The 27,241-nt window shown below is 37.4% G+C and overlaps 1 protein-coding gene across 2 annotated transcripts; it reads left to right on the top strand.

Moving 5' to 3' along the window:
• On the top strand, positions 1 to 22,816 carry EDNRB (endothelin receptor type B). Of its 2 annotated transcripts, none has more exons than XM_033104910.1 (7): positions 1 to 734; positions 15,501 to 15,613; positions 15,749 to 15,953; positions 17,251 to 17,400; positions 17,789 to 17,922; positions 18,493 to 18,609; positions 21,715 to 22,816. In XM_033104910.1, exons 1-7 carry the CDS (start codon positions 255 to 257, stop codon positions 21,833 to 21,835), a joined length of 1,320 nt encoding a protein of 439 aa, XP_032960801.1. In that variant the 5' UTR covers positions 1 to 254; the 3' UTR covers positions 21,836 to 22,816. The 2 variants fall into 2 exon arrangements, with proteins under 2 accessions (XP_032960801.1, XP_032960800.1); XM_033104909.1 differs by lacking the exon at positions 21,715 to 22,816 and adding an exon at positions 20,074 to 20,209 and having other exon boundaries at positions 210 to 734; positions 18,493 to 18,601.
• The last annotated feature ends 4,425 nt before the right edge of the window (positions 22,817 to 27,241 follow it).

Here is a 27,241-nt window from a genome sequence, read left to right as displayed (position 1 = left end):
ACCACTGGGAAATCTGGTTCAGGAAGGACAGTCGACGGGCGCAGGCAGGTCGCACACGCCAGTTTCCCACTGGCGCCCAAACTAGAGTTACTTTTGCGCGCAGAGAAACGGCGCCTCTGCACTCGGCGTTAGCGGCTTGCAGGGGCGTGACTGGGATAGCTGACCCCAGTGTCCTGTCTTCCTTCCCCTGCTGGTTTTTCAGACTCTGAAAGCAGCGGAGCGGCCAGCCAACGCTCACTGGAGCAGGCAGCAGCATGCGGCTGCTGCCAAGCCTGTGCGGACGCGCCCTGGTGGCGCTGATCCTTGCCTGCAGCGTGGCGGATGTCCAGGGAGAAGAGACGGGATTCCCGCCGACTGGGGCCACTCCGCTCCTTTTGGGGACCAGAGAGATAATGACGCCCCCCACTAAGGCCTCCTGGCTGAGGGGGTCCAACGCCAGCGTGACGGGGTCGTCCGCACCGCCGCAGATGCCTGAAACAGGGAAGCCGGGGGGAACCCCTGCACGTATCCCTCCCCCGTGCCATGGATACATCGAGATCAGACAGTCTTTCAAGTATATCAACACGGTGGTGTCCTGCCTAGTGTTCGTGGTGGGGGTCATCGGAAACGCCACCCTGCTGAAGATCATTTGCAAGAACAAGAGCATGCGAAACGGCCCTAACATCTTGATCGCCAGCCTGGCCCTCGGAGACCTGCTGCACATCCTCCTGGACATCCCCGTCCATGTGTACAAGGTAAAGGGCGGCCGCTAATATCAGGATGGGGGCCCACAGGTTAGAGAGGGCGAGGGGGAGCCTTCGGAGGGACTTCGCCCCAGGAGATCCATCCCCTCCTGAAGGCCAGTACCCATCGGAACCACGTTCCCTTCTGGTCTTCAGTACCCACTGCTAAGTAAGCCTGCAACAAGTATCGTCTCCAGGCCGGTGCATCAACATCACCAGGGAATGTGTTAGAAATGACACTGTGTGGCCTCAGACCTAATCTGGGTGGGGCACTTTTTTTTTTTCCCCATTTTAAAAGCCCTTCATGTGATTATGATGAACTGTAAAGTTTGAGAATCACTAATCCTGAAGGATCTTGTTCCTAAGTGTCCAGCTCACTGAGTACATTCTCTCTCCTCTAAGGTTTGGTCCAAGGACTGGCAGTCTTGAGAGCCTGTTAGAACTCCAAGTCCACCCCAGACTTGCTAAATCAAACCTGCATCTTAAGATACCGAGGTGATTTGTACGCACCCTAACCTTGGGAAGAGTTTTCTTGAGGACCCTGAAAGTAGAGGGGCTGGAATCCATTTTTAGGAAATGGTCTAGGAGAAAGAGACCCAGACAGTTCCCCTGCTGCGAATGACTACACTGTTTTTACTTTTTATTGGATGCCCACAATGAGCCAAGCACTGGGATAGATGTGTCACTCTCCTTTACTCCTTCTCACAACGAGTAAATGTCACTTTGTGTTAGGATGTTCACGGTTTCACAATGAGTAAGAGATGGAGGTGGGAATCAGGCTAATCTGCCAGGTTCCAAAGTGCTGGCTGCACCGCGTAGATTACTTCATGGACAAGACCAAGAGAATAAAACTTAAAATCTATAAAGAATGGTTTTAGTAGCTAACATTATTGTGTGATCACAACTGGCATCAGAGGGAACAGGTGTGGACAGCAAGAGCAGGACATAAACTCCCATGTTATGTGACTCCAGGTTGCTTTGGAACTCTGGACACATCCCAACGTCTCTGGGCTTCAGTTTCCTCAGCTCTGCTAAGGCTGCTAGTGTCCACTTACTAGGGTTTTGTGGTGTTAAGAAAAATAGTGAAAGAACTGGAAGCTGTTAAAGGACTGTTGCAAATGTGTAAAACTCTGCTTCCCCATCATGAGCAACAATAAAAAATTACCTATAAAACAGAACCAAAGTGTAAGGGAACGGGAACGTGTTTCACAGATTTTCTTAAAGCTAGTCCTGGATTTGGTACAGGAAAAAAAAAAGGGGGTGGTTGTAGGGTTGGGAAAGGCTTTTAGTGTATATTTAAATCTCTGTGGCAGGAGAAGTTATAAGGAATGCTTTACATTACCCTTCATGAATCTAACCCAGATAGCAATATTTTAAGGGAAATCTAGATATTTCTGAGGTTAGGAGAAGATAGGATTTGAATTAGGATTCAGGCCCTAAAAGGAAATACTCCCATAAATGAAGGATAAATAAAAGAAATTCTAAAATCCTGCATAACAACTCGTTCTTATGAACTCTGAGGGTTACTGAGAGAAGCACAGACTGAAATGGGTCCCTTAAACGCAGTCACAGTTCCATTTTGGCCAGATGTGACCCGTTTACTTTTCAAGGAGTCACATAGATCAAGTTTTACCCCCTCAATTTCGTAGAGGAATTTCAATTCAATTCATCAAAACTGACTTGAGAACCTTTAGAGTACAAGGTTTTGTGAGAAATTTTAAAAGAAGTGAAATACTATCCCTCTCAAAAGGGAAGTTACATCTAGTTTTGCTAGGCTTGAACAGAATTTTGTGAAAGGTCTGTTTAGGGAGGTCCCAGGAAGCCCCACACTTCCAGCCCAGGTAGAGACCTTCCTAAGTCAGCCAGCACCTGAAGGAGCTGAGAAGGTATGGAAGGTGGAGCTGAGAACATTTTTCCTTTGGTATATTGATTCAGGCAAGATGTAAATCAGCCCTTCCAGGGCCATTCGACTTTCTCGATCGGGTCAAATTATTACACTCATTTAGTCAAAATATTTGACTCCCAAGGGGGAATACAGTTTTTATTTTCATTTCAAATTTCTTTATGATTTCCTAGGAAGTTACATCCTTTGCCTGAAGCCATTTAGTCTGTTAAAACTGTGTTTTTACTTCTGACATAAACAAACTAATGCGTCATTACAAATCAGGACATCTAGTCTTGTATATTGGTCATTAAAAATCCATCACAAAGAATTAGGTCCCATCTCTAGGTTGACCATCATGGGACCCTACATGGTAGCCTTTGGTTGATTTTTATAATATGCGTAAATAGGTGTCACTTGAGGCATAATGTAACAGTAATGGCGACTATTTATTATGGTACTTGATTTATTTATTAAAGCCCTGCCACAAACCTTATGGAGGAGGTATTGTTATCACCCCCCCTTATATGGGGAAACTGCATCTTGGAGAGGTGAAGAAGTAACTTGCCCAACGTCACACCCTAGAAAGTAATGAAACTAGGTTGGAACCCAGGCCATCTGGGCCTAGAACCTGTGATCCTCCCCTTCCCCCTGCACTGAGCAAGCTCAGGCACAGCACACCTTTCTCCAACCTGGAGTATTGTTAGGGCCCCATTGGAGTGTGTTGGTGGCATTAAGTGATACACTGTCACACGGTAGGATACTTGGTAAGTGTTTTCGGTTTTAATTTCAGTCATCTGAAGTCATCTTTCTATCTGCTGAAATCCCCTTCAGATGGTGGTAGTGCGTAGTATTGATAGTATTGATCACAGCGTTGTTTGTTATTCTAAAGGCTTTATTTTCCAAAACACCTAATCTAGGACTAGATAAAAGCTATTTATTCCCCTAAATAATTATGACACCATATAAGTAAGTTTCTAAAAATGCACTTATCATTTCAGAGTAATCAGGTATTATACTTCACAGAAAGTAATTTAAGTGAATTATGAATGCCATTTAAATTTATCCTAAAGTGGAAGACTTGAATCTCTAAACCAGTGATTTCTAATTTTCTTTTTGTGGGATGTTACAATTCTCTTTGAGAATCAAGTTAATTATTTGTATTGTATATAATTAGTACATTATATATAATTTATGTAACTATAATTAATATATAATACACACACTCGTGTGTGTGTATGTGCGTGTGTGTGCGTGTGTATATACATTTACAATTTCTGGGGGTTCATAGAATCCTCCAACCCATCTGTTGGCACACCCAAGGGCCGAGAGACATCAATGTAAATTTATTACATTAATTTGGAGTTCAGTAAATGTGGAGTTTAATAAAATTGACAAACCGCAAAATGTCATAGAATCTTGCTGGAAGCCATAGTCTTTGATACCACTATAGAATAAGACAGGATATCAAAGGAAGGTGCTGCTGTAAGGGGCTGACAAACCTTAGGAAATATGTCTGCTCTGCCAGACACCCTCAAGGAACTGAATCTCTGGAAACTTCTAGATAGAGTCAATCCTCTCACCAGGTCTCCTGTGTCAGGAAGGGAATCCAATGTAGAAGACCAAAGAAGTATCACAGGACATTCAGCAAATTGAAGCTGTTAGAGTGCTTCAAATATTCATGTAAGCATGCTGAAAATAAAAACTTGTTTAGCCTTCTCAGCAACACATACTAGGGCTCTTACACACTGTATTGCGTAGGACCATCCAGATAAAAATGAAAAATACAATCATCCGAAGAGGATGTTTAAAAATATATAGTATATACCGGGGTGCCAAAAAAATGTATACAAGTAGACACTTTGGTCAACATGACTCAAGCAGTAGTTCACCGTAATCAGAAGTGTCTGGACCCTGATGGTAACCACTTTGAGCACCTCTTGTAATTGCAGAAGTCAAACATGACGTATTCATCTTTTGTTATCGGTATATATTCAGTATTACAATTTTAATAGTTTTCTCCTTTCTTTAAATGTGTATACATTTTTTAGCACCCACTGTATATATATATATGTGTGTGTGTGTATGTATATTATGTATATACGTATGTAATGCATATATATAAATATATTAAATGTTGTAAGAATGTATACATGATACATAAGTAGATAGGTGAATATCATTTGGCACAGTGCTTGGCACATAGTAGGCAAATTAATTTGTGTCTGTGTGTGTGAATAAGAATGGAAATTTGTTCAGGGTTGGTTTTTTTTCCAGCTTTTTGCCATTATTAACATGACTACAAATATCATCTTTGTACATAGAGCTTTGCACACATGTGCAACTCTATCTAAAGGGTGAGTATCTAGAATGAATTACTGAATCAAGGGCATGTGCATTTGTAATTCTGATAGATATTGCCATATTGTTGTATTCGTACTTTGAATCAGTATTTTATACATCTCCATAGAGATATATGTAAATTGATGTCTATCCCTAATATATACATGGGACACCATGCCAGTATTTACATGCTTTATATATGTACCTGATCCAAAAGCCAGGGTTTAAGTAGGTTTAAGTATCTGATGTGAGAATGTATCTCTCCTTATTCACAAGCCACTTATTTATATCCTTTGTATATAGACTAAAACGAATGGGGTAATCTAGATGTTTGTTGACTGTGACAGCATATCTGACTATTAAGTTGTAGGAGCACCAATGTCAAAACTGTATGGGAAGCAAAAGAGCTGGGTGCAGTTGTGGATGCTATGAAGGTTTTTATGTTGTTGGCTGATTGGTTAGTTGGTTTGGCTTGGTTTGCTTTAGTAGTGATATTCAGTAAGCTTGATTTCAGGTTGAAGTTAAAATTTATTAACCTTTTTTTAACTTTTCAAGAAGTTAAAATTCAACAAATGATGAGTTTTTAAATTATTCATGAATTTTATTTAACAATTTTACTCTGTGCGATATTTACATGGATAACGGAGTTAATATAGTTAATTCTCAAATAGAGCTTGCTTTATGCACAAGCAAATTGCTTTTGAAAACAAATCTGCTTGTAAACTGATAAAGCAAACATTGATGTGGATATTAGGATCCAAGCATAATCAGATGTCCAGTGGTGGTGGAGAGCTTTTTGAAAACTAGACTGGTGACTCGTTGGAGGGCATTTAGATGGCTTTGCTGTTAAGAGTTGGGAGCTACCATTAGGGGCAGGGGGACTGCCTTCATCGCTCCGAGAGGCAAAACTGCTGGTCTGTAACGTTTAACTAGTAAGGTGGGGCACATCTAACATTAAAATGCTGGCATGTCAAAATGTGGAATTGCTTCACTGAACCCACAAATGAGTTCTGAGTCAAGTGACCTTGTCAGGTCATCAGATATTTTCTGCTTGTGACAATCAAGACTTTCTTTCTGAACAAAGTCACCTGTCTCACTATTTGATCTTAGACTACTTCTAGTACCTAACAAGTTTGTGTATAATTAACTAGTGTCATAGTTAGGAGCAAAAGTGAATGGAACACCATCAAATTTAACTTTTGAAGTTATAATTTTCCAATTAGTAAACAGAAATTTATGTGCATAGAACAATCCAAGAAGTAAAGGCATCATTGGGTAGGGGAGTCTAATTTCTTCCAAGATAATAACACTTTTTCCATTTCTAGTTAAGTGAGATATTTTACTAAAATTTTAGTAATATTTGGAGACGTTTTAGTAGCAGAAGCAGTTTGAACCCAAAATGGAACCTAGGTAAACTTTGAGGTTCATTTATTTAAATAAATAAATAAATGAATAGAATAGAATAGAATAGAATAGAATAGAATAGAATAGAATAAGGAGCACCATATATGCATTTAGAGTATTAACTTTTAAAAAATATTAATAAAAAGTAAAACTAGGGGCTGGCTCGGTGGCTCAGGCGGTTAGAGCTCCATGCTCCTAACTCCGAAGGCTGCCAGTTCGATTCCCACATGGGCCAGTGGGCTCTCAACCACAAGGTTGCCGGTTCAATTCCTTGAGTCCCGCAAGGGATGGTGGGCAGCGCCCCCTGCAACTAAGATTGAACACAGCACCTTGAGCTGAGCTGCCGCTGAGCTCCCAGATGGTTCAGTTGGTTGGAGCGCAGGCTCTCAACCACAAGGTTGCCAGTTCAATTCCTCGACTCCCGCAAGGGATGGTGGGCTGTGCCCGCTACAACTAGAAACAGGCAACTGGACCTGGAGCTGAGCTGTGCCCTCCACAACTAAGATTGAAAGGTCAACAACTTGACTTGGAAAAAAGTCCTGGAAGTATACACTGTTCCCCAATAAAGTCCTATTCCCCTTCCCCAATAAAAATAAATAAATAAATAAAAAATAAAAAAAGAGTAAAACTAGTACTTTGAATAACCTCAATTCAATTAATAAATAAAAGTGACACTCCCGCCCACCTAGCATAGTGCCTGCAGCAGTAAATACCAGACAAATGCTTGTTGACCAAAGATGTTATACATAAGATGTGAGGGCAGTGGGGTTTTTCTAACTCATATTTTTATAACTGCCCAGATGACAAAGAAGGGGGAAGCTTGCTCCTCTTTCTGTGTGAGGTTATTGATCATAACTGAATAACAGGTCAATAACAGAATTCAAATTACCCTGAAACTCAAGATTTCATAGTCCCAATTCACTGCTTCACACATGGATTCCCATGACACAATGGTTGGCAAACCCTTGACCTTGGGCAATAAAAGTTTCCCTAGGTTAACTCCCTGGTTCTTCTTGTGTTTGCCTTTGATCTGCCACTTGGTCACTTCATAAATCCAAGCCTCTCAAAAAGTTAAGGCAGTGTTTCTTTCAATATCGTAAGGCTTATGTATCAAAGGCTTTACATTTTCTTTTTGCTCACTTTAAGTGAATTGTTCAAGATTGAAGGTATTTCCATAGCTGTACAAGAGGATAACACAGCCAAGACCCTGTTATTTCAGGGCCAGGGTGACATGTTTTTCATTTCACAAAGAAAACCATATACGGTTATCTCTGTGTTGCTAACATGTTATAGTTGATTGTTTTTACAGAAACATGCCAAATGCTAATAAGTGATTAAGTGCTTTAAAGGGTGTTGACAGTTAAAGCCTGAGCTGAAATCAGATTCAAGATGTAATTTATGATGTGAAACATTCTCTTTCAGTACGTTACAAAGTTAAAAAGAGGTTGGTTATGTTTGGAAAAAAGCTGAGTGTGGTACGTGGGTATACCTTAGCCAACAGCTTCTCTAATTTTAGACTTCTTTCCTTTTCAATGCTTTTACTTTAGAGAGTTATTATTTCTCTTTCCCTATAGATCCTCTGGTGTAAATATAAAGAGACAAGAAAATGGCCAAAATGTGGTTGTAGAGAGAGAGAGAAAGATGGTTCTTCAGTCAGGAATGTATTAGCAAAGTTGAGTAAGGCATTACTCAAGCAATTCTCTGTCCCTGAGACTCACAGCCTTACTCACGCCTCCTGACTGTGTCCCCTCTCTACTTCTCTCCTGATTAGCTCCGTCGTGGTTTCCAGAAGGGAGGAAAACTTGCTCTGGATGTGTACATTTTACACTGTCTTCTTTCCCCTCACTCTGTCTTTCCAAATTATTTTAAAGGGCTTTTAGATTCCCTAGCAATCAAATGTTTTCTCATCGTAGCTTAGCAATGTCCCGTAAGATCCTCTGTGGATAGAATTAAAGTGAGGCATGAAATGACTTAATAAGGTTTGCTGAATTCACTAAGCTTGAGAGTCTCTTTCTGAGACATGAGGCCAGTGGGTTATAATTCTTCAGTTTCTTCACGTGTCCTGGTGACCTTCTCAGAAAAGCCAGCTCACCTATGTGACTCTGATAATAGACTAGGTTTGTAAATAGTATTTCCTAATGCTCTAAGGTGAATCTTTTCAAAATATGTAATGTGTCAGTAATAGTTTTTAAGTACAAATTGTGGATATATTTTTAAGTTCAGATCATAGGACAGTAGCCATCCATTTATTTATCTGTTACCGACTTGGGGATAAATTTTATTGTAACACTGGTAGGGAAATATGTTTAAGGTGAACTAAAATTTCTCCCAAGACATATTTATTTTTTTATCTTTTTTTCTGTCTCTGCGTCTCTTAGAGATTTTGTTTCAAGAAACTTAATTCATATTCCTGGAGTCATCATTCTATTTCAGCAAGTCATAAGAATCTATCCAGAGTAGTGGAAAGCCCTCTGTTTTGTGGGTGTGCATGCAACAGAATCCTAGGGACAGTTTTTGTCTTGCACAACTCCAGGGGGCACTGTTCACTTTCTGGTCTATTTAAATAGACCAGATAAGTCTATGGGGGATAAGCTGACATTTTTTTTTTCTGACCTACATATTACTCATCCACTTGGCCTAATTTTTAAGTGATTAAGTACATTTTAATGGATGCAGGATTGAACTTATATTTGATATTTGTTCCCTAAGGCAGGGGTGAAATGTATGTCAGGAAAATATTTTCTATTCATTTGACCAGCAGCTTACCTTAAATTCTCTCTATATGTCTGAAGAAAAAAAGGAAAGGGAGATCTGACATGGGAATCCTTGAATGAGAATTAAAATGCTAGTTCAAATTCATAAAAACTCTTATCTGCTACAGAAAACAGAGATTAAAAACAGAAGAATACACCCTTTTCCAAAGTTGTGAAACACAACCACTCCATTATTTCCGTCTTCTGACTCTTACTGTAAAAGCATAATACCAGTTATTTGAAAGAAATGTTCACAGTTCATCATGAGATCGAACAGACAGCAATCTGGCAAAGTAACCCGGTTTGTCTTTGTTCATCCTTAAATGATCGTCTCTTACAGTCTCTCTATGCTGACTGCATCCATCTCCACCAAATTTACAACTAAGCTTCCTCATAGAATCCAATTATATAGTGAGAAACACTAAGGGCTGTTTTTTATTAGCCATTTTCTTGATAGGTTTGAGTAAGAGAAAGAAGGTAGGATAGGAATTTTTGCTTTCACCATGTCCAGCCTGCTTGTGGCAGTAAGACGTGATCATCTTGGAAGGGACTAAATGATACAAAAAAATAAACACACAGTCATCTCAAGTATCTAAATAATTTGTTTCGAATACAAGAACTGAAACACTCATGACAAAAGTTTTATCACAAGATTTCTGCCTTCCAATCAAATTCATTCATTCATTTATCCACTCATTCATTAACTGTTATTCAACGAGTAAGCACTGTGAGGCACTGTAGGCATGAATGTCCTATAATATTCTGAGACTAGTAAGCAGTTAAAGCTCATTGTTGATGCTTAATAAAAAAAAAAAAATGGGAAAAGAAAATGACATATAGGGTTAATGAGGCAAATGAACCATCGTGAGTTCAAGATGGTTAACTTTGACATTTCCTGACTTTATGGGGCTTGATCCCTTTGGGCATTAAGAGTGGTGTGTATTAGAGGGTTTTCTCCATTTGATTTCTCAAGGGTGTCATTTTTAATTAAAAAGAGAAATGAAAAATGTAAATCTCCCAGTTGGAGAGGTTTTTGTAGGACGCACTTAACAATACCCTTAAAGAAAGGATAGTTATTTCCTGTCCGTGCTACTTATCCTTTAGAAATTATAAAACAAACAAACAAAACTTTATAATCTAAAAATAATTGTACAATGTAATATAAAAATAATTTATTTGGATTCTGTTGCCTTTTTTTCCTTTCTCAAGCAGCTGCTCCAACATAAAGTTATGAAATCATGACCATCCCTGAATAGAAATCTTATAATCATTATGGTCACGTCTGTTTTTTTAATCTAGTGTTTATTTATTTATTTGTGTTTGTTTACACAAAAGAAATGTGCTAGGGAAGCAGTAGTATAGGCCTTAAGGTAAAGGAGTTAGCACAAGCATAGGCGATAATTTGTCAAATGGACACTACCAATGTACATTGCTTAGAGGACCCAAAATAACAAAAGCTCTTCCTTGGATGAGCCATCATGATGTGAAAACCAGGATCAGTTAGGGGAGTGTTTTCTAACTGGTTCACGTTTGTTAAATGTTAGGTAATATATATTCAAACTTAATTTTAAACAGAACCTAAAAAAGGCATCTCGAAACAATATTGAACTCTAATACTTTTTTTTTGTGATCAGAGAGACTTGTTTGATTACATGATTGATTTGTCTTCAGTATTAAGACCTCACCCTTAAGTTGTCTAATTTAATGGGGTAAAGTCCAAAGAAAAAAACTAAGCATAAGGAATAAGAATGCGTTATTGCTGGGTTTAAAGTTAGAATTGCTCTCTCTTGCAATAAAGGGAGTTAATTTCTGCTATAAAGAGGAAAGCTTATTGTTGGACTTCAAATCATATGTGTTGGGTGTCATTATTTTTGTCAACTAATAGTGAAATAATTAATTTCTAGGAATTATCAAAATCTATAATAATTTTTGTGGTTTTTTTACCAAATTTTAAAGAAGGCATCTTGGTTGAGTGATTTTTTTTTTTTAACTTCACAGCTTTCCCCCAACCCAGAGCTTTGTTTACCATTAAACAAGAGGTTGATATCTTTGCATCTGAAAAAGATCCAAGCACTAACTAACTCAAGGACTTTATTGCTGGAGGCCCCTAAGAGATGAGCTTCAGTAGTGGGCATGGTTTCTGTCACCGGCTATCCAATTTCTCAGTGCTTTCACAAAGGCTTCTGGTCCCAGAGGGCAGAGGTTGTCAAAGTTATCTTTCTCACTACAAAATAATAAAAACAGTGGGCACTCGGTCACCCATCTTTTGTGGCCACTGAGAAAAAGCAGCATTCAGGTCTGACCTGAAATCCTAAAAAGCTGATGAAGCTAACTCTATTTTGTGGTCCCTTTCCCTTTGGAAGGGTAGATTAGAAAATTATAATCTCTCCATTATGATTTGCTGGCTGACTATCTCTGTGTTGAATTTGAGAAGAATTGTTACAATTTTCAGTCTGTGTTTCCCTGTCCTCTGTGATAACTTGGGTCAGAGGTTGGGCGGCAGGCCTCCCAGTGGGATGAAGAGCAATAATCCAACTTCTCGGCTGAGCCAAAAACAATAGTAACCTCAAAACAGGGCCTTGACTCGCAGAGCTCATTCTCATTGGCCAGACTTTTTTCCCTGCAGTGGCCTGGACACTCATTCATCTTGATCCATCTGAATGCTGTACCTCTGTAATACGAATATTTGCATATTGGGAAATAGTTTGAGACAATAAAATCCTTGAAACTATCCAAATTTGAGGATATTATATGAATAAAAGAGCTCTATGATTAGAAGAAAATTTTACTCTCTGTCTAGATATGTTACCGTTGTTTGACACAGCGCTATGTTCCATACGTAGCTATGGGTTTAAAAATACTAATATTCATTTCATTCTACATACTCTTTTTTTCTAAGATCAGCTTCTCCAAAACACTGCAGACTCTAGAATCGGACCACATGGGTTCACATGTGGATCTATTCCTTAAGTGAGTGACCAAGGACAAATATATTAGTTGTTTAATGATGAATAGCAAATTACTCCAAAAGTTCGTGGCTGGAACAATAAACATTTGTTAACTCACACTCTGTCTGTAGTTCTGGAATTCAGGAACCACTGGGTCAGGGTCTCTCGAGGAGGGTGCAGTCAAGATATTGGCAGGGGCTGCAGTTATCTGAAGGTTTGCCTAGGGCTGGAGCATCTTTTCATTCACATACCGGGCAAATTAGTGTTAGCTGTTGAGGCCTCAGTTCCCTGCCATGTGGCCTCTGCATGGAGGTGTGTGAGTGTCCTCCTGGTGTGGCATCTGGCCTCCCTCAGAATGAGTGATCCAAGAGAGAGAGCAAGGAGGAAGCCATAATACTTGTAATGAACTAGTCTTAGACATCACACATCATCACTTTCACCACATTCTATTCGTTTAAAGCAAATTCAAGGGGAGGGAAGTGAGACTTCACATTTTGAAGGAACGAGTTTCTAAAAATTTGTGGACAAATTTAAAATCAACATAACAAATTAATAAAATTCTAAGTGCCTCAGTTTTATTGTCTATAAAATGGGTATAATAGTGGTACTACTTCATAGGCTTGCTGTGGGGATTCAGTGATACATATGAAAAGTACTTAAACAGTGCGTAGCCCATTGTGAGTGCCGTATAATGTTAGTTTTGCTTTTTATTTTTTTCCTGATATGTCTATCAGGACAATCAGAATTATTAAACAAGTATTATCTGGATAATTTATACCAAGCTAGGTCTGGCAGAGTCTGTGTAACTTGTTGTAACCTTTTCACTCTTACTAGTTGTTTCCAAGGGCAATTGGCAATTCTTTCAAGGCATCTTGAGTTTGTAGCTAGTTCAGACCTGTGGCACCTTGAGTGTTCCCCATTTCAGTAAATGGCTCCACTATTTACACGATAAACCTCTTTGCATTTCCTGACTCCTCATATCTGACATCCAACTCATGGACAAGTCCTGCTGCTCTACCTTCAAATATATCCAGTCTCTAAGGCATTCCCCTCAGTCCCAGGGCACCACAGGGTCCAGCTCACCATGAGAGTTCTCATCAAAGGTTCCTTTCTTGATCCCTTAGTCTAGTCTACGTTGAGCGGACACAGTGATCTTTTTAAAAACCAAATAAGATTTCCCTATTTTCATTTTCCAAAACCTTACAATGGATTTCCTCAAAAAAAAAAAAAATCAAACTCCTCCCTCTACAATGTCATCTAGACACTTGGCCTGGATCACTCCACTACAGCCCTAATAGACATCTTCTTGTCCCTTTGGATTATCAGGCTTATTTTGACCTCAGGACCTTTGCACTAGCTCTTTCCTCTACGTAGAACGCTCTATGAATGGCTTCTTATTTTAGTTAGGTTTCTACTCAAACGTTACCTCCTCAGAAACCTTGTTGAGAAGCCTATCAGAAAGTACCCCAAATCCCACCACACTCGTTAATATGATGACACCCCCTGTGTGATGCCATATTAAGCATATGCATGTTTTTTCTGTGTATCCCTCAGTAGACTGTAAACTCATGAGAGCAGCAAGTTTGCCCATTTACTGATGTACACCCTGTACTCAGAATGGTGTCTGGCACATAGGGGATACTCAATAAATGTTTACTGAGTTAATGAATGAACAAGCAGAGTTATGAGTCAATTGATTAATCCAGAAGTCACAAGATAGAAGTTAGCCCAACCCACAGATATATTTGGTTAATTCGGTATTTTCTGACTATGTTTTTTTTTTAAAAAAAAACACATCAGATTTAGTTGTCAACTTTGAAAAATTATGAGATTTCATATAAAAATTCCCATTTGGGGCTAAAAATCAAGAGATTTTTGTATTTGGAGTCTCTTGGCAAAAATCGTGCCAGGTTTATTAGCAGCTGCTCCTTTTAAATAGGATTTATTTATCCCAGACCCCACCACTCCCTATTATCTTCCAGACACCAAGTGACTTCTTACATTTGGCTACCCTGTGGTCCCTGCCTGGTCATGTAGGCTTTCAGAAGCCTAGAATATCCATACTTGTTGTAAGTTTGCCAATATTTGTCCTACGTGTCAGGGTAACTTTTCATGTCTAACTTAGAAATTAAATTGGTCCCATGTTGGCGTTCCAAGTCATATTCATACTGAGGCACATATTTCAGCCCTTGGTGCCATTCTTGTTATAGAGCAATCACCCAGCTTGATAAATTCCACAAAGAACCTTCACTAATGAGAACATGGAAAGATGCAATTGTGTTTCAAAGTAGTTTTCACTTTTGGAAGGTTATTTTTTAAAACATTAAAGAAAGAAACACAGATTTGAAATAGTTTTCTTTATTTTCAAAACTTCATAAACATTCGATCCAGAAGTTTACCTCAAGTGATTCATTTACCAGTTGTAAACTCAGAAAATAACTGAGTTTAACAATAGATGCCTGCATAGTCTGGGCAGATCAAGAGAAATATATGTAAAATAGCCAAAACTCTGTCTTCAGGCTCATTGTCTAGCCAATGCCTATATATGCTAGAGGCTTGAATATTTACTAAGCATCTACTATGTGTCAGGAACTGTATTAGGCATTTGCAGAGCCCATGTTCTGTCCAATACTCTAGGATTGCCATACAGCAGAAACTGAACAAAACAAATAAGCCATAGGAGTTGATGATGAGTACTATAGATCCAAAGGAAGTGGAGTGGGGTAAGGGAAATGGGGAGGTCTGGCTGGTTACTCTTCTTCATAGTGTGGTCAGCGTAGATCATGTTGAAAATACAAGATTTGAGCAAGACCTGAAGAAGATAAGGGAGTTTGCCGAGTGGATCCATGGGGAAAGAGCCTTCCAGGATAAGGAAAGACCCAGAAAAAAGCCTGAAGGTAGGAGTGTGCTTAGTATGTTTAAGGAGTAGCATGTCTACTCTGGCTGAGTTACTGTGCAGTCAAGTTAACGAGAGTAAAGACTTAAGTTTACCAAAGCACACACCGTTCTCCATAACTGTACTCTATTCTCCCTAGCTAAGGAACGTTTATCACCTGTTTTTAATTAGACTATATTTTGATTTGGCCATGACCTGAGCATTGGAGACTCTGTGACAATGTAAGAGACATATTCAGCACTTCACGTTCAATTTTGTACGGGGAACTTAAACGACTGGACCCATTTGGCCTGCGGTGGAGACCCAGACCCTAAGCTACTCTAGATGCATAATGAACTCTCGCGAACTGGTTGCATTTTCATTATTCCCAACACATTCTCCGGTTCCATGTATCGAATACCAGTGCTTTTCGAAGGAGTAGTCCATCAGCAAAAGAATGAGAATTGAAATTTGTTATCTTACTCTGCATGTTAATTACTCAGCACAAAGTAATGTAGTTTGGAGGGTGCCTCTTGAAAAATCTCCTTAACAGCTTCATGTCTCCTAATGCAGCTACTTGTAGAGGAATGGCCGTTTGGAGTTGTGATGTGTAAGCTGGTGCCTTTCATGCAGAAGGCCTCCGTGGGAATCACTGTGCTGAGTCTGTGCGCTCTAAGTATTGACAGGTAAGAGTGTATATTTAAGTCAGGTATATCGTGAACACTATGCTAGTGGTTGCTATGCTACTTAGAAAAGAAACTATGTAGTTCCATAAAATCAGGCTCTACCAGCCTGGCAAACAGTTCTGTTTTGCTCTTCAGATATCGAGCTGTTGCATCTTGGAGTCGAATTAAAGGAATTGGGGTTCCCAAATGCACAGCAGTAGGAATTGTTTTAATTTGGGTGGCCTCTGTGGTTCTGGCTGTCCCTGAAGCCATTGGTTATGATATGATTACCATCGACTACAAAGGAAATTATCTGCACGTCTGCATGCTTCATCCCATTCAGAAAACAGCCTTCATGAAGGTACATTTTACTTTTTTTTTTCCTTTTCTGTTCTTGCCTTGTAAATATTTAGCTATTTTCCCTCCGATCTCCACTTCTCGGGAACCTATTGATTTATGATTGTCCTTGGCGTAAATTAAGAGTGTAGGTCCCAGAACTGCAGAGTTAACACTGACTAATGACCCAAGCTTCAAGAAGCTGGGTCACTACATCTCCAGGAATCCCCTGGCACTCGGGATACAGCTAAGCCAGGTTCACATGAGAGAATCGATCTGAACTTACAGCTTTCTTCGTCAAATCCCCACAAGGACTGACACCTACTACATAAGACCACACAGCAGTCATTAGAGGGAGTAGATGATTCAGTGAATGATCAAATCGAAGTCGCCCTGGTATGGGTGGATTCTGAATGGCAAGCCTGTCCCCGCTCTGCAAAGAAAGCTGCCAATGTAAAGAAGTTTTCATCTTGGCCGTTTATTCAAGAACGTTTCGTCAGGAGATCAGAAAAGAATGTCAATGCTGGTCATCAGAAAATAGATCCTAAGTGTAAAAAGGTCTTCCCGACAGAATGGGCAAAGAGGAGTGAATGCAGAGGGGGTGCGTCCAAATGCCACTAGTGATTAGTTTCCAGTTTACATATGAGAAGACTATACAAAACTTTGTAAATTGTATATATCATGGCAAGAATAAAGAGGGACATTAATGTGGAAGGGAGAATGAGATTGCTGAGTTCTTTCTTATTAGTTAAAAGAGAAAAAGTACTGCATAGATTACATAAAGTCTGCTCCAACACAGATATATCTGGAACAACAATTTAAAGAAAACAAAAGAGAGAAAAGGCATATGTCCTACGCGGCTTTGATTTTTGTTAATTAATAGAATAGATTTATACATTACTGAGTTAAATGATTAACATAGACCTTTTCATATCTGTTTTTCCCATGAAACAAACTTGCTAACATGTGAAAATTTCCCTTAAACGCTATGATGTCCTTACATATTCAGCTGTGACATTTCATACAAAGAATACTGAATTACCAATATTTTGAATTTTGCCCAACTACTTAAATTTCAATGCATAATTAGAACACACTGCCTCAGAGAATTGAAATGCACTTTAGGAAATGTATTTTTCACGTAATTTAATTATTTGTTCAAGTAGATATGGCCTGAAAGATTCTATATAGTATTTATAAAAATGGGTCTTCTTTAGAATATAATTAGTCCTTGATGAATATGATTTTTTTACAATTTAATGTTTTTATATAAGATTTTCTTACAGAGGAATATTAATCATAAAATTCTCTCTTCCCCATAGTTTTACTTGACAGCTAAAGATTGGTGGGTATTTAGTTTCTATTTCTGCTTGCCGCTGGCCATCACTGCATTTTTTTATACACTAATGACCTGTGAAATGTTGAGAAAGAAGAGTGGCATGCAGATTGCTTTAAATGATCACATAAAGCAGGTAAGAAAATAGAAATATTTGCTAACTCGTGATTATAATTATGATTATGAAACAAAAGTATGATAATAAACTGAAATTATTATACACCAAAGCATATTTCCTTTTCCATGCTTCTGTTATTTTTGAATATACAAAGAATATTTTTATATTGTCTGTCTAGAGATATCCATATTATCTAATGGATCTAGAAAGAGCCATAACTTTTTAAAGATGAATCTCTCTACCCTTAGTTCTAATTCACATTAACTATTCAATTTAAAGCTCAGTGTCCTGAATTTTTACAAATGCCACTGACTTTTTGTAAACAGTATTAAATATTCTTTTTTGGAAAGGAGAACACTATAATTAAGAGGCATCTTTTCAGGGTCTGACTATGGTTTTATTTCAGAGACGGGAAGTGGCCAAAACAGTATTTTGCCTGGTCCTTATCTTTGCCTTGTGTTGGCTTCCTCTTCACGTCAGCAGAATTTTGAAGCTCACTCTTTATGATCAATATGACCCCAATAGATGTGAACTTTTGAAGTAAGTAAATGTAAAAGAGAAATAGTTTTGTAATTAAATGCCGTGCAGTAGTTTTCCATTGATGCTTTTCATAGGCAGAAAAAGTGCCATTTTTCTGATCTTAGGAAGCAATTACGATTCCCTTTTTACTTTCACTCCTATTTGAAAAGAAGTAAAGGGACTTAAGAGAATACTGGAAATGGGGAGCCAGAATTGTCCAAATGATGTGTGAGTAGCATGATTGAAAATATCCGGTCTGATTCTCCCTTGCATGTTGTAAATCTTTTCTTTTTAGCCAGCCTCAGCACTCCAAATCAAATTTTATTTTAAAAGAGAGAACTGGGCATGATGGGAAACAGGGGACAGTGTGTGTAATGATGGAGACAGAGAATGAGAAAGAGAGAGAAAGAAAGGCAGAGAAAGAAAGAAAGGCGAAAGAGAGACAAAGATTATTATCAGCAAAGACCTATAATAAAGTCAAAATCATTTTACATGGGCAATTTTTTTTCTTCACAAAAACACAGACGTCTGCAAAGGATACATGTTCAGATCAGCATATTTTTCACAGACATGTTTGGGTTATTTTTGCAGCTTCTTGTTGGTATTGGACTACATTGGCATCAACATGGCCGCCCTGAATTCCTGCATTAATCCAATAGCTCTGTATTTCGTGAGCAAAAGATACAAAAACTGCTTTAAGGTAAGAGTGTATTCCAAAATAAAAAGCTCTTTTAATCTGCCATCAGATATAACACTTCCTATCCAGAGAGATCTAACAAATTGTTTTATACTTTTCCCTTGCATTACATCATGGATGATTTTTTAAAATATGGCTTTTGCTCACAAATTTACAATAGTTGGTTTTTGCCAATAAATCCTAGTCAACCACTCCCTACTGCTTCAACCAATCAGTTAAAATCATAGAATTGCACAGAAAATTAATAAAAATTGCATGTATTGATGTCTGACAGACATCGTATGATGAATAAGGGCTAAACGTGATTTAAATTCAGTTTCTGTTTTGGGTAGATTTGGACTATGCAGAACAATTTGGATTACAACTAAATTGGTCTTTTTTTTCACATGGACATGAGAATAGCAAGTCAAACAAAGAAATTTAATTCAGGTTCTTTGTAATTATTCTTCATTCGGCTGCTTGCATTATAACATCTATCCACCCATTTATTCACTCTTTCAACAATTTAACATGAAATAAAATATTCCCTCACCTTCTGTGGAAATGATCCTTTTGTTCCTGATAGTTCATTATTGGAAAGCCAAGAATTTAGCTTCTTTGTAAACCCTAAGGCAGTCTATAAAACTGTTTGCCCACTTCTACACACATGATTTTAGAGCTAGAAGAGAACTCTCATTAAGATCTACTCCCTCATTTTACAGAGCAGAAAAAAATGAAATTCCCTTTTCCTTATACCCATAGATTTTCAGAAAATGAACAGAATGAACTAAGTTTTGAATTTCTAAAAATTCAAGAAAAAAGTGGGTAAATAACACTTGCATACTTTATAAACTTTATAATCTTTATAACCTTTATAACCTTATTCTGTAATAGCACTAAATAGGCATATGAGAATAACAAGTGACTGAAAAAAAATGGCGATGTGATAGTAAATTCATTGATATGGAAAGATAATTATGATACTATTACTGTTAAGTGAGAAAAAGCAAATCTAACAAATTGTTATAGTACAATTTGTATATGTACAGTACAATTTGATTAAAATTAATTACATACACACTTCCACACACAGGAACAGGTACATTCATGGGTATGTATGTATGTGTATGGTAATATTTCTATTTGCATATGAAAAAGTCTTGAGTTACATATTTATCAAATATTAAGAGTATTTCTCAAGTAGTCAAAGTTAAATATCAAGAATTAAGAGTGGTTTTCTCTTTTAATTTTAATTAAAGTGTGGGCAATTTTAATTATATACGTTTTTTCTTCTCTGTATATTCTAGTTTAAAAAGAATTATCATATGCTGCTTATGTAATTGCATGTTTTTAAGGGGAAAAAATCAGAAAGCATGGAAAGAAAGTAGCCCAAGAATTCCCAATCATGCAAAGAAATTAAGAACCTTAGAGAATAGGAAGTGTTGTGAATAAAATAACTGATGTAAATATATAATGAGTGACTTTGTTTTGTACAGTCATGCTTATGCTGCTGGTGCCAGTCATTTGAAGAAAAACAGTCCTTGGAGGAAAAGCAGTCGTGCTTAAAGTTCAAAGCTAATGATCACGGATATGACAACTTCCGTTCCAGTAATAAAGACAGCTCATCTTGAAGGAAGGAATATTCACTTAATTTCATTTTCTTTATTTTGGCAATGAGGCATTTGCCAAAACAAAACAAAACAACAATGTGTTTGCACAAAACAATGTAAAAATGTAAGAGTGATTATTTTCCTAACACTCATAGTTACACACATGACATTTTATGAGCTGTTTACAAAATGAGAAGAAAAGCAGTGGGAATTAAGAAAGCTTCACTGTGAAAGCACTTAATTTTTTACAGTCAGCACTTCAATGTAGTTCTTAATAACTTCTAGTATATTCATACATCTCTTACATTTAAATTGAGCTCACTCAGATTTTCTATTAAAGAGATTTATTTTTAAATTAATATGAATCTGATATAAAGAAAAAATGTGTCACTGTAAAATGGAATTTTTAAATGAAGTTTAAATCACTTAATTTAAAAATTTTAAAACCCTTTAAAAGAACTCTTTTATTAATAGTATCACACCATTGGTTGGACTATTAGTGAATACAAAATGTCTAAGCAGTTTAGCTGGTGTCTTTTTTTGACATTAGAAACATTTAAATGATCAGAAGGAAGTATCAGAAAGAGAGACAGAGGTGTTTGAAAATCATTAAACATTTTACATTTAGGTAAGAGCAAATATCACAAAAGAAAAGAGAGAAGAGGATTGGAACGCTATCCCAAAAGACTGCTTTGAAATATCCCATTCACCGACTCTGCAAAGAAAAAGCTACCTATAATTTTTTCAGGATTATGAAAACATTTTTCTTTCACTATCACTTTTGTAGTTAAAACACTACTTGTTTGGTTTTGTCATCTGTAAATACTTAGCCACAATACACGATGTAGACTAAACTAAGGGCAGGCCCCGGTGTTCATACTTTGATGAGGGAGGGATGCCAGCAACCCCATAACGGACTGGATGTGAGTTGCCTGGAGCAGGGTTCACATGGCAAAGGATACGGCAGCATCCCCTCCCACCTATACTCTAGTTACAATAGTCTCTGGCATATGTAAAATATGGTTAAAATACTGACTATTTTTTAACATCACACAAATTAGTCAATTTGATAGCTACTTGTAAAGCTTGTTACTAATTTTTATATCATTTCTGTAAATAACCAATAGGAAAAAAAAGTTCTTGATGTGGTGCTTTTCTGTCACTTAAAACAGGCAAAACTGTTTTTGGAGACAGTAAGAACCTCTTACTTTGTGCGTTCTTACCTAATTCTTTCATCTCCCCAGCAAAGTGCCTTAGGTTTACTTGGGATGAGATGTGTGTGAAAGTACAAGAGAAAACCGAAGAGAGAGGAAATGAGGTGGGGTGGGAGGAAACCCATGGGGACAGAGTCCCATTCTTAGTCTGACGTTCGTCATTGCCCTGTCACAGCAATGCAAAAGGTCCTGATTCTGGTCCAGCAAAACACAGTGCAATGTTCTCAGAGTGAATTCAGGAACAAATTGGGCCCAAGAGCTTTAACTCAGTCTTAAAATATAACAGAGTTTCCATTTTTTTTTTTTCTTTTAGTAACCCGGGGCCACATGTTGGAAATAAGCTAGCATGTTGTTTTCTGCCAGCTTCTAATGTGATGGTACATACAGTAAAGCAAAACCCAACAATGTGGCCAAAAAGAGAGGACAATAATTAATTCACATGTCACATGGATTTAATCTATTTACAAATCACTCACAGTCTTGTTTATTAAATTCTTCCTAATCACTGTTTCCAATGCTTGTCATCGCTAAAGACATTTCAAACTTGGGCTTTTAAGCAAAATCCAAAAGCAGACTCATATTTTCACAGTTTAACATATTTTTATTTTTATTTTTATGTAAGTTTTAGCTCATTTTTATTATCATGTACTGAGTTTTAGTTCTTCCACCTCATTTACATCCTTAATACTCTTTCTCCATGTCAGAATCGTGGTCTGTCATCATCTGCCAAATTTTGAAACGTCACACAAAGAGTATACATATGCACTATTTATAATGAAATTGTGTTCAGTAGCTTTTCTAAAAATGTTTGGTTCAAAATTTTAACAAACTGATAAAGGTTAGTAAGAAAGAAACATGATTTCTTGACATAATGAAGATCAAGATAGGAAAAGGTGCCACTGTTTAAAACACATTTCCCAGTGTTAAAAACTATAATATAGCAAAAGACAAAAATAGTGTTAACTAACATGGATGTTAAAATGTAAAAGACTTATAAGCAAATTTAGCCTATTTTCTTCTTTATCCATTGTTAATAGGGGTGCATGTTCCAACACCTTTCAGTATTGACAGCTTACATATGGACAAAGGATATAGTTTATAGCAAAACATGAGTATGCTGTAGTTAACTTTATAAAACTGTAATATGACCTTATAAAATATATATTTTGTTTTTTTATGGTCACTTAAAGTGGCAAATACTATAGTCACAGATTCCTTATTTTGAAAATAAAATCAATAAAAATTTAAATTGTTTTAAATAAAAAAGACCAGCCTATTTTTCACTGTGCAGATAATAATTCATTAAATGCTAATTGAATAAGTGTTAAAGATGTGCAAATGTTACAAGTGGACATTATTTGTGTTAAGCATATTATTATCAAGAAAATACAAAAGTTGTTAAATTAAAATGCCAAATTTCTGGTCTCTAGGTTGCATTGTTGTTACATTTTATTGTTGCAAGGAACCAGATATACATACAGGAGTTCAGTTTTCCAAGGTTGATTATGTGGCTGATAGTTTCCTATGGCACCTTATGTCTGTCTGTCTTTGGTTGCCTGCTTTTGGAGCATTTCATTGTTTAATCAGTATTGTACCGTAGGTCAAAGGTGAAAGGTTAAAATGAGATTATGGAATTACTCATTTTATTTAACAAGCTTCTTTTGAGGCTTCACCATGTGCAAAATGAGAGTAAATTAATAAAATGTAAGGCTCCTACTCGATAGGAGAAAGAAATGACAACAAAATTTAACATAAGACAAAACGAAAACAGAACTAAATAACTGCATACTTACAGTTCTCGAAGTTCATGTGTTTGTCTCTTAGCACATAATCCCTTTCTTCACCTGCCAAAATAATCAAGAATCATCATTTACTCTTCTTCCATATAATTGTATTAAACCCAGTTCCAGAAGTTTCTGTGATTCATAGGTATAAATGAAACCTTTGCCCGATTTCAGCTTCCTAAACTTAGGTGGGCACTTGGAGATATAAGTGTTCTGAATTCCAGGGGCTATACGAGAAGTACAGAAAAGAAAAACATATGCAGTACCCTCCCTAAGTAGTTATCTAAAAGAGCCTACCTTCTTTTAAACAGTTAGTTGTCAAGTAGCAATAATAATAACAATACCCACACAATTTATTGTAGTAAAAGTAGGCAGAATAAATTTAATTTAGATTCTTGGAAGAAAATCAAGAAATGTGGCAGCCCTAAGATGGAAATATCCAGAAATCCAAATAGTCCAGAGGCTAAGCTTGTAAAGAGCTATGACACTGGACTTACTTGCTCTCAGTCATTAGTCAGCCTCAGAAGTGACAACAGATCAAATAAATATACCCAAACTGGAAAATCCCAATGGACTCACTTGAGCGCAGACAATAATTTCATCACAGTAGGAAGGCAGCATGTGGAATGGAAAAAGCAACCTACGTCAATAAAACATAATATCCTTGATTGTTTTGGCAATATGTTGACCTCAGATAATTCTGTTAACATCTCAGAGCCTCAGTTTAATTATCTATAAAATGTAATAAATATTCATATCCCCAGCCTAATTCTTATATGTAATCAACACATTTTGATTGGACCTAGTGTACTCTCTAAAATATAGGTATACAAAAATGCATTAGTAATACTGTGTTTCCCCGAAAACAAGACCTAGCTGGACAATCAACTCTAATGCATCTTTTGGAGCAAAAATTAATGTAAGACCCGGTTTTATTTTATAAGACCTAGTCTTTAATGTCATATATAATATAATATAATATAATATAATATAATATAATATAATATAATAATATAATATAATACCGGGTCTTATATTAATTTTTGCTCCAAAAGACGCATTAGAGCTGATTGTCCAGCTAGGTCTTATTTTCAGGGAAACACAGTAATCTGTGCCCTCTAGAAGCTTGCAATCTAATAGCGGACATAGACATATAAACAAATAAAAGCAATTAACATGTTAGTATGTAAATATCTACATGATAAAAATCGGGGAGTTTAGGGAAACTCATCAGCGGAATTGGTATTTGAGTTGAGCCTTAAAGGAAGTTTGCCAAGCCGACAAGAAGATAATGGCATTGCTAGAAAAAGACTATCCTGTGGGAAAACTGAAATGAGTGAAACATCATGGTCAGTTCAGGAAAAGGCCTAAATCCCACCATGCTCAGGGAAGGGTTGTGAGACGTGAGGCTGGACAGATAGGCAGCTCAGGGAGGGCCTTGTGTTCCACGCAATGGGATTTGCCCTTTCCCTTGGCCAGTCTTTCCCAAATGACTGAGGACTGCATGCCACAGATTCATCTGGAATGTTTGTTTAAAATGCAGATTCCTGGCTTCCAAATCTGATTTACATAATCAGAAGTTCTGAAGTGGGACCTAGAAGTATTTAATTTAACAAAGACTTCAAGTTCTTCTTGTGCACCTAAAGTTGGGGAAGCCCTGCGGTGTAGGCATTTGCAAAGTACTGAGTATTTTAAAGAAGGAATAACAGGATAACTTCTGTTTTCATAAGACTGATTCAGAAGCATTATGGGGCAGGGATTAGAAGACTGCAAAAGAGAAAGCAATGAGACTGGATAAATAGTTACTGCTATTGACAGATGAAAGACATGAGGGTCTGAGAGGAAAGTGTGCCAGGAAGGTGGAAATAAAATAGGTCAGGTCAGATGGAAAGATAGAGTCATCTTAACACTGACCAGATTAAGGTAAAGCTTAATTAAGAGACTTCTGGCTGGAATGACCATTAACCTAGATCAGAGAACAGCTAACTATGGCCCAAGGGTCAAATCCTGCCGAGTGGCCTGTTTTTGTAAATAAAGTTTTATTGGAGTATAGTCACACCCATTTGTTTACATATTGACTGTAGTTGCCTTTCACTATGACAGCACAATTGAGTAGTTGTGACAAAAACCTTTAGCCCACAAAGCCTAAAATATTTATTTTCTGGCCTTTAAAGAAAATAAAATTGCCAATTCCTGACTTAGATAAACAAGAGTAAAGAAAAAGAGAGTCAGCAATTGAATTGGAGGAGAAAAAAAAGAGTCCTAGGATGGAATGAATTCTGTTTTGGATGTAATGTGCTCAAGTACCATGGAGATTCCTTGGAGACACTTAGGAGATCTACCTGGATTAAAGACAAAAATTTATCTAACATGGTTTATAGATGCTAATTAAAGACGAATATGAATGGAAATGCTCAAGGAGAATCAGAAAAAGTGGGGGGGGAGGAAAGAAGAGATGAAGAATCAAATAAGGAGGGTACAAGAGGAGTAGACAGCAAAGAGAAATACAGAAGTCACGACAAGGAGCAAGGAAGACTGGTGACACAGAAGTCCAGGGAGAGGTGACACAAAACAAAGGAATAGGCAGGGAATCAGAGTAAAATGAAAATGGAAAAGTGACCTTTGAAACTGCCAGTTCATAAAATATTAGAGACCTCATCTAGAGCAGTGTGTGTGTGTGTGTGTGTGTGTGTGTGTGTATGACAGAGAGAGAAAGAGAGAAGATGACAATATATCTTTCTTTTCTTATCTCTAATTCACTAATGTATATATATTTTATATATATCAAATCATCTTAGCAATAGAAGGATTAAGCTATTGGTTAAAAATAAGCGTGCTTATTAAACACATATGCTTTTTTCCTCATCCTCTTCCAAAACTCCACTAAAATGACAGAAAAAAAGTAAAATGGTATAAACCCACAGGACAGAGACAAAGAAACAGACACCAGCAAACTAGAAATGTTAACAAAATTGTGTAAGATGAAAACCAGATAGATGAGGGACAACTTACTCAGATTTCAGCATTCTTTAACAAATGTCTGCCATGGAGACAGCGTGACAAGTTTCACAGCCCAGAAGTGACTCAGGAATTGGAGGCAGCCTTGAAGACTGAAGTGAGGCCAAACATGAAAGAATTGATTAAAAGTCTAAGAGATCCGACTCTAGTGTCCTGTACAACTGGTGATTGTCCCCTCGTCAGATAAAAGACATGTGGCTTATTTTCTGGAGAGGTTGTGCCAGGTTATCCATGAACTTGTTCACAATGAGGACAGCTGGAGGTGATAATGAGCTCCACCTTACTGGAATCAAAAGGGTGAAGAAAGACCTGCCTCATAGACGAGAGTTTCAGCCCTCATCTCACACTAGGCAGCCAAAAGAGTGCACAGCCTTACACATCCCAGGCAAGTGATTGAAGATTCTGTTCTGAGAAAATAGCGAGGTCAAAAAAAAAAATACATACAGGTATCAAGATTGAGAGTGAGGAACGTTCTCACCAAAATGGATCATATTCTCCCTTCTGCCTACATACACAAAATTTTGAATTTGCTTCTTAGTGCCCACTTTTAAATATGAATGAGCAGTCAAAGGCCAATAGATATTTTAGATAAACTTCTGAAGTGAAAGACAGGACCTGAAACAAACAATCAAATAGTGGGGAGGCTGAGGAAACTGAAAAATTGCAGGAAACACAAAAAACTCAACAAAATTATAATTCATGTTCCCAGAGCAATAAGAAACGAGAAACAAAAACACAATATTATATGAACAAAAGGAACATTCAAAGATTGAGAAAGTGCTTTTGGAAGTTGAAAATACGTTAGGAGAAATAAAATACAATAAAAGAATGTCAAAGGAGAAATTGAGGAAAAGTAGTATATAAAGCTACTCTGTCAATGTATGCTTCAGCAAAACTAAGGAACCCAGGAAACAGGAGAATCTCAAAGAGGAAAGACTTAAAAAATGATTTCCAACATGATATATGGAGAAAAAAATACTGTTCAACTTGTTTCTAATGCAATCAATCTGGTTAGGAGCAGAAAAGCAAAGGAAGAGT

Source organism: Rhinolophus ferrumequinum, chromosome 4 (assembly GCF_004115265.2).
Source record: "Rhinolophus ferrumequinum isolate MPI-CBG mRhiFer1 chromosome 4, mRhiFer1_v1.p, whole genome shotgun sequence".
NCBI lineage: Eukaryota > Metazoa > Chordata > Mammalia > Chiroptera > Rhinolophidae > Rhinolophus > Rhinolophus ferrumequinum.
This window is presented reverse-complemented; position numbering and strand designations above follow the sequence as displayed.

Coding starts and splice junctions, on each gene's coding strand:
- EDNRB (XM_033104909.1), top strand. CDS start 255: ATGCGGCTGCTGCCAAGCCTGTGCGGACGCGCCCTGGTGGCGCTGATC. Junction 15,954..17,250: donor AGAAAACAGCCTTCATGAAG/GTACATTTTACT, acceptor TCTTCCCCATAG/TTTTACTTGACAGCTAAAGA. Junction 17,923..18,492: donor AATAGATGTGAACTTTTGAA/GTAAGTAAATGT, acceptor TTATTTTTGCAG/CTTCTTGTTGGTATTGGACT.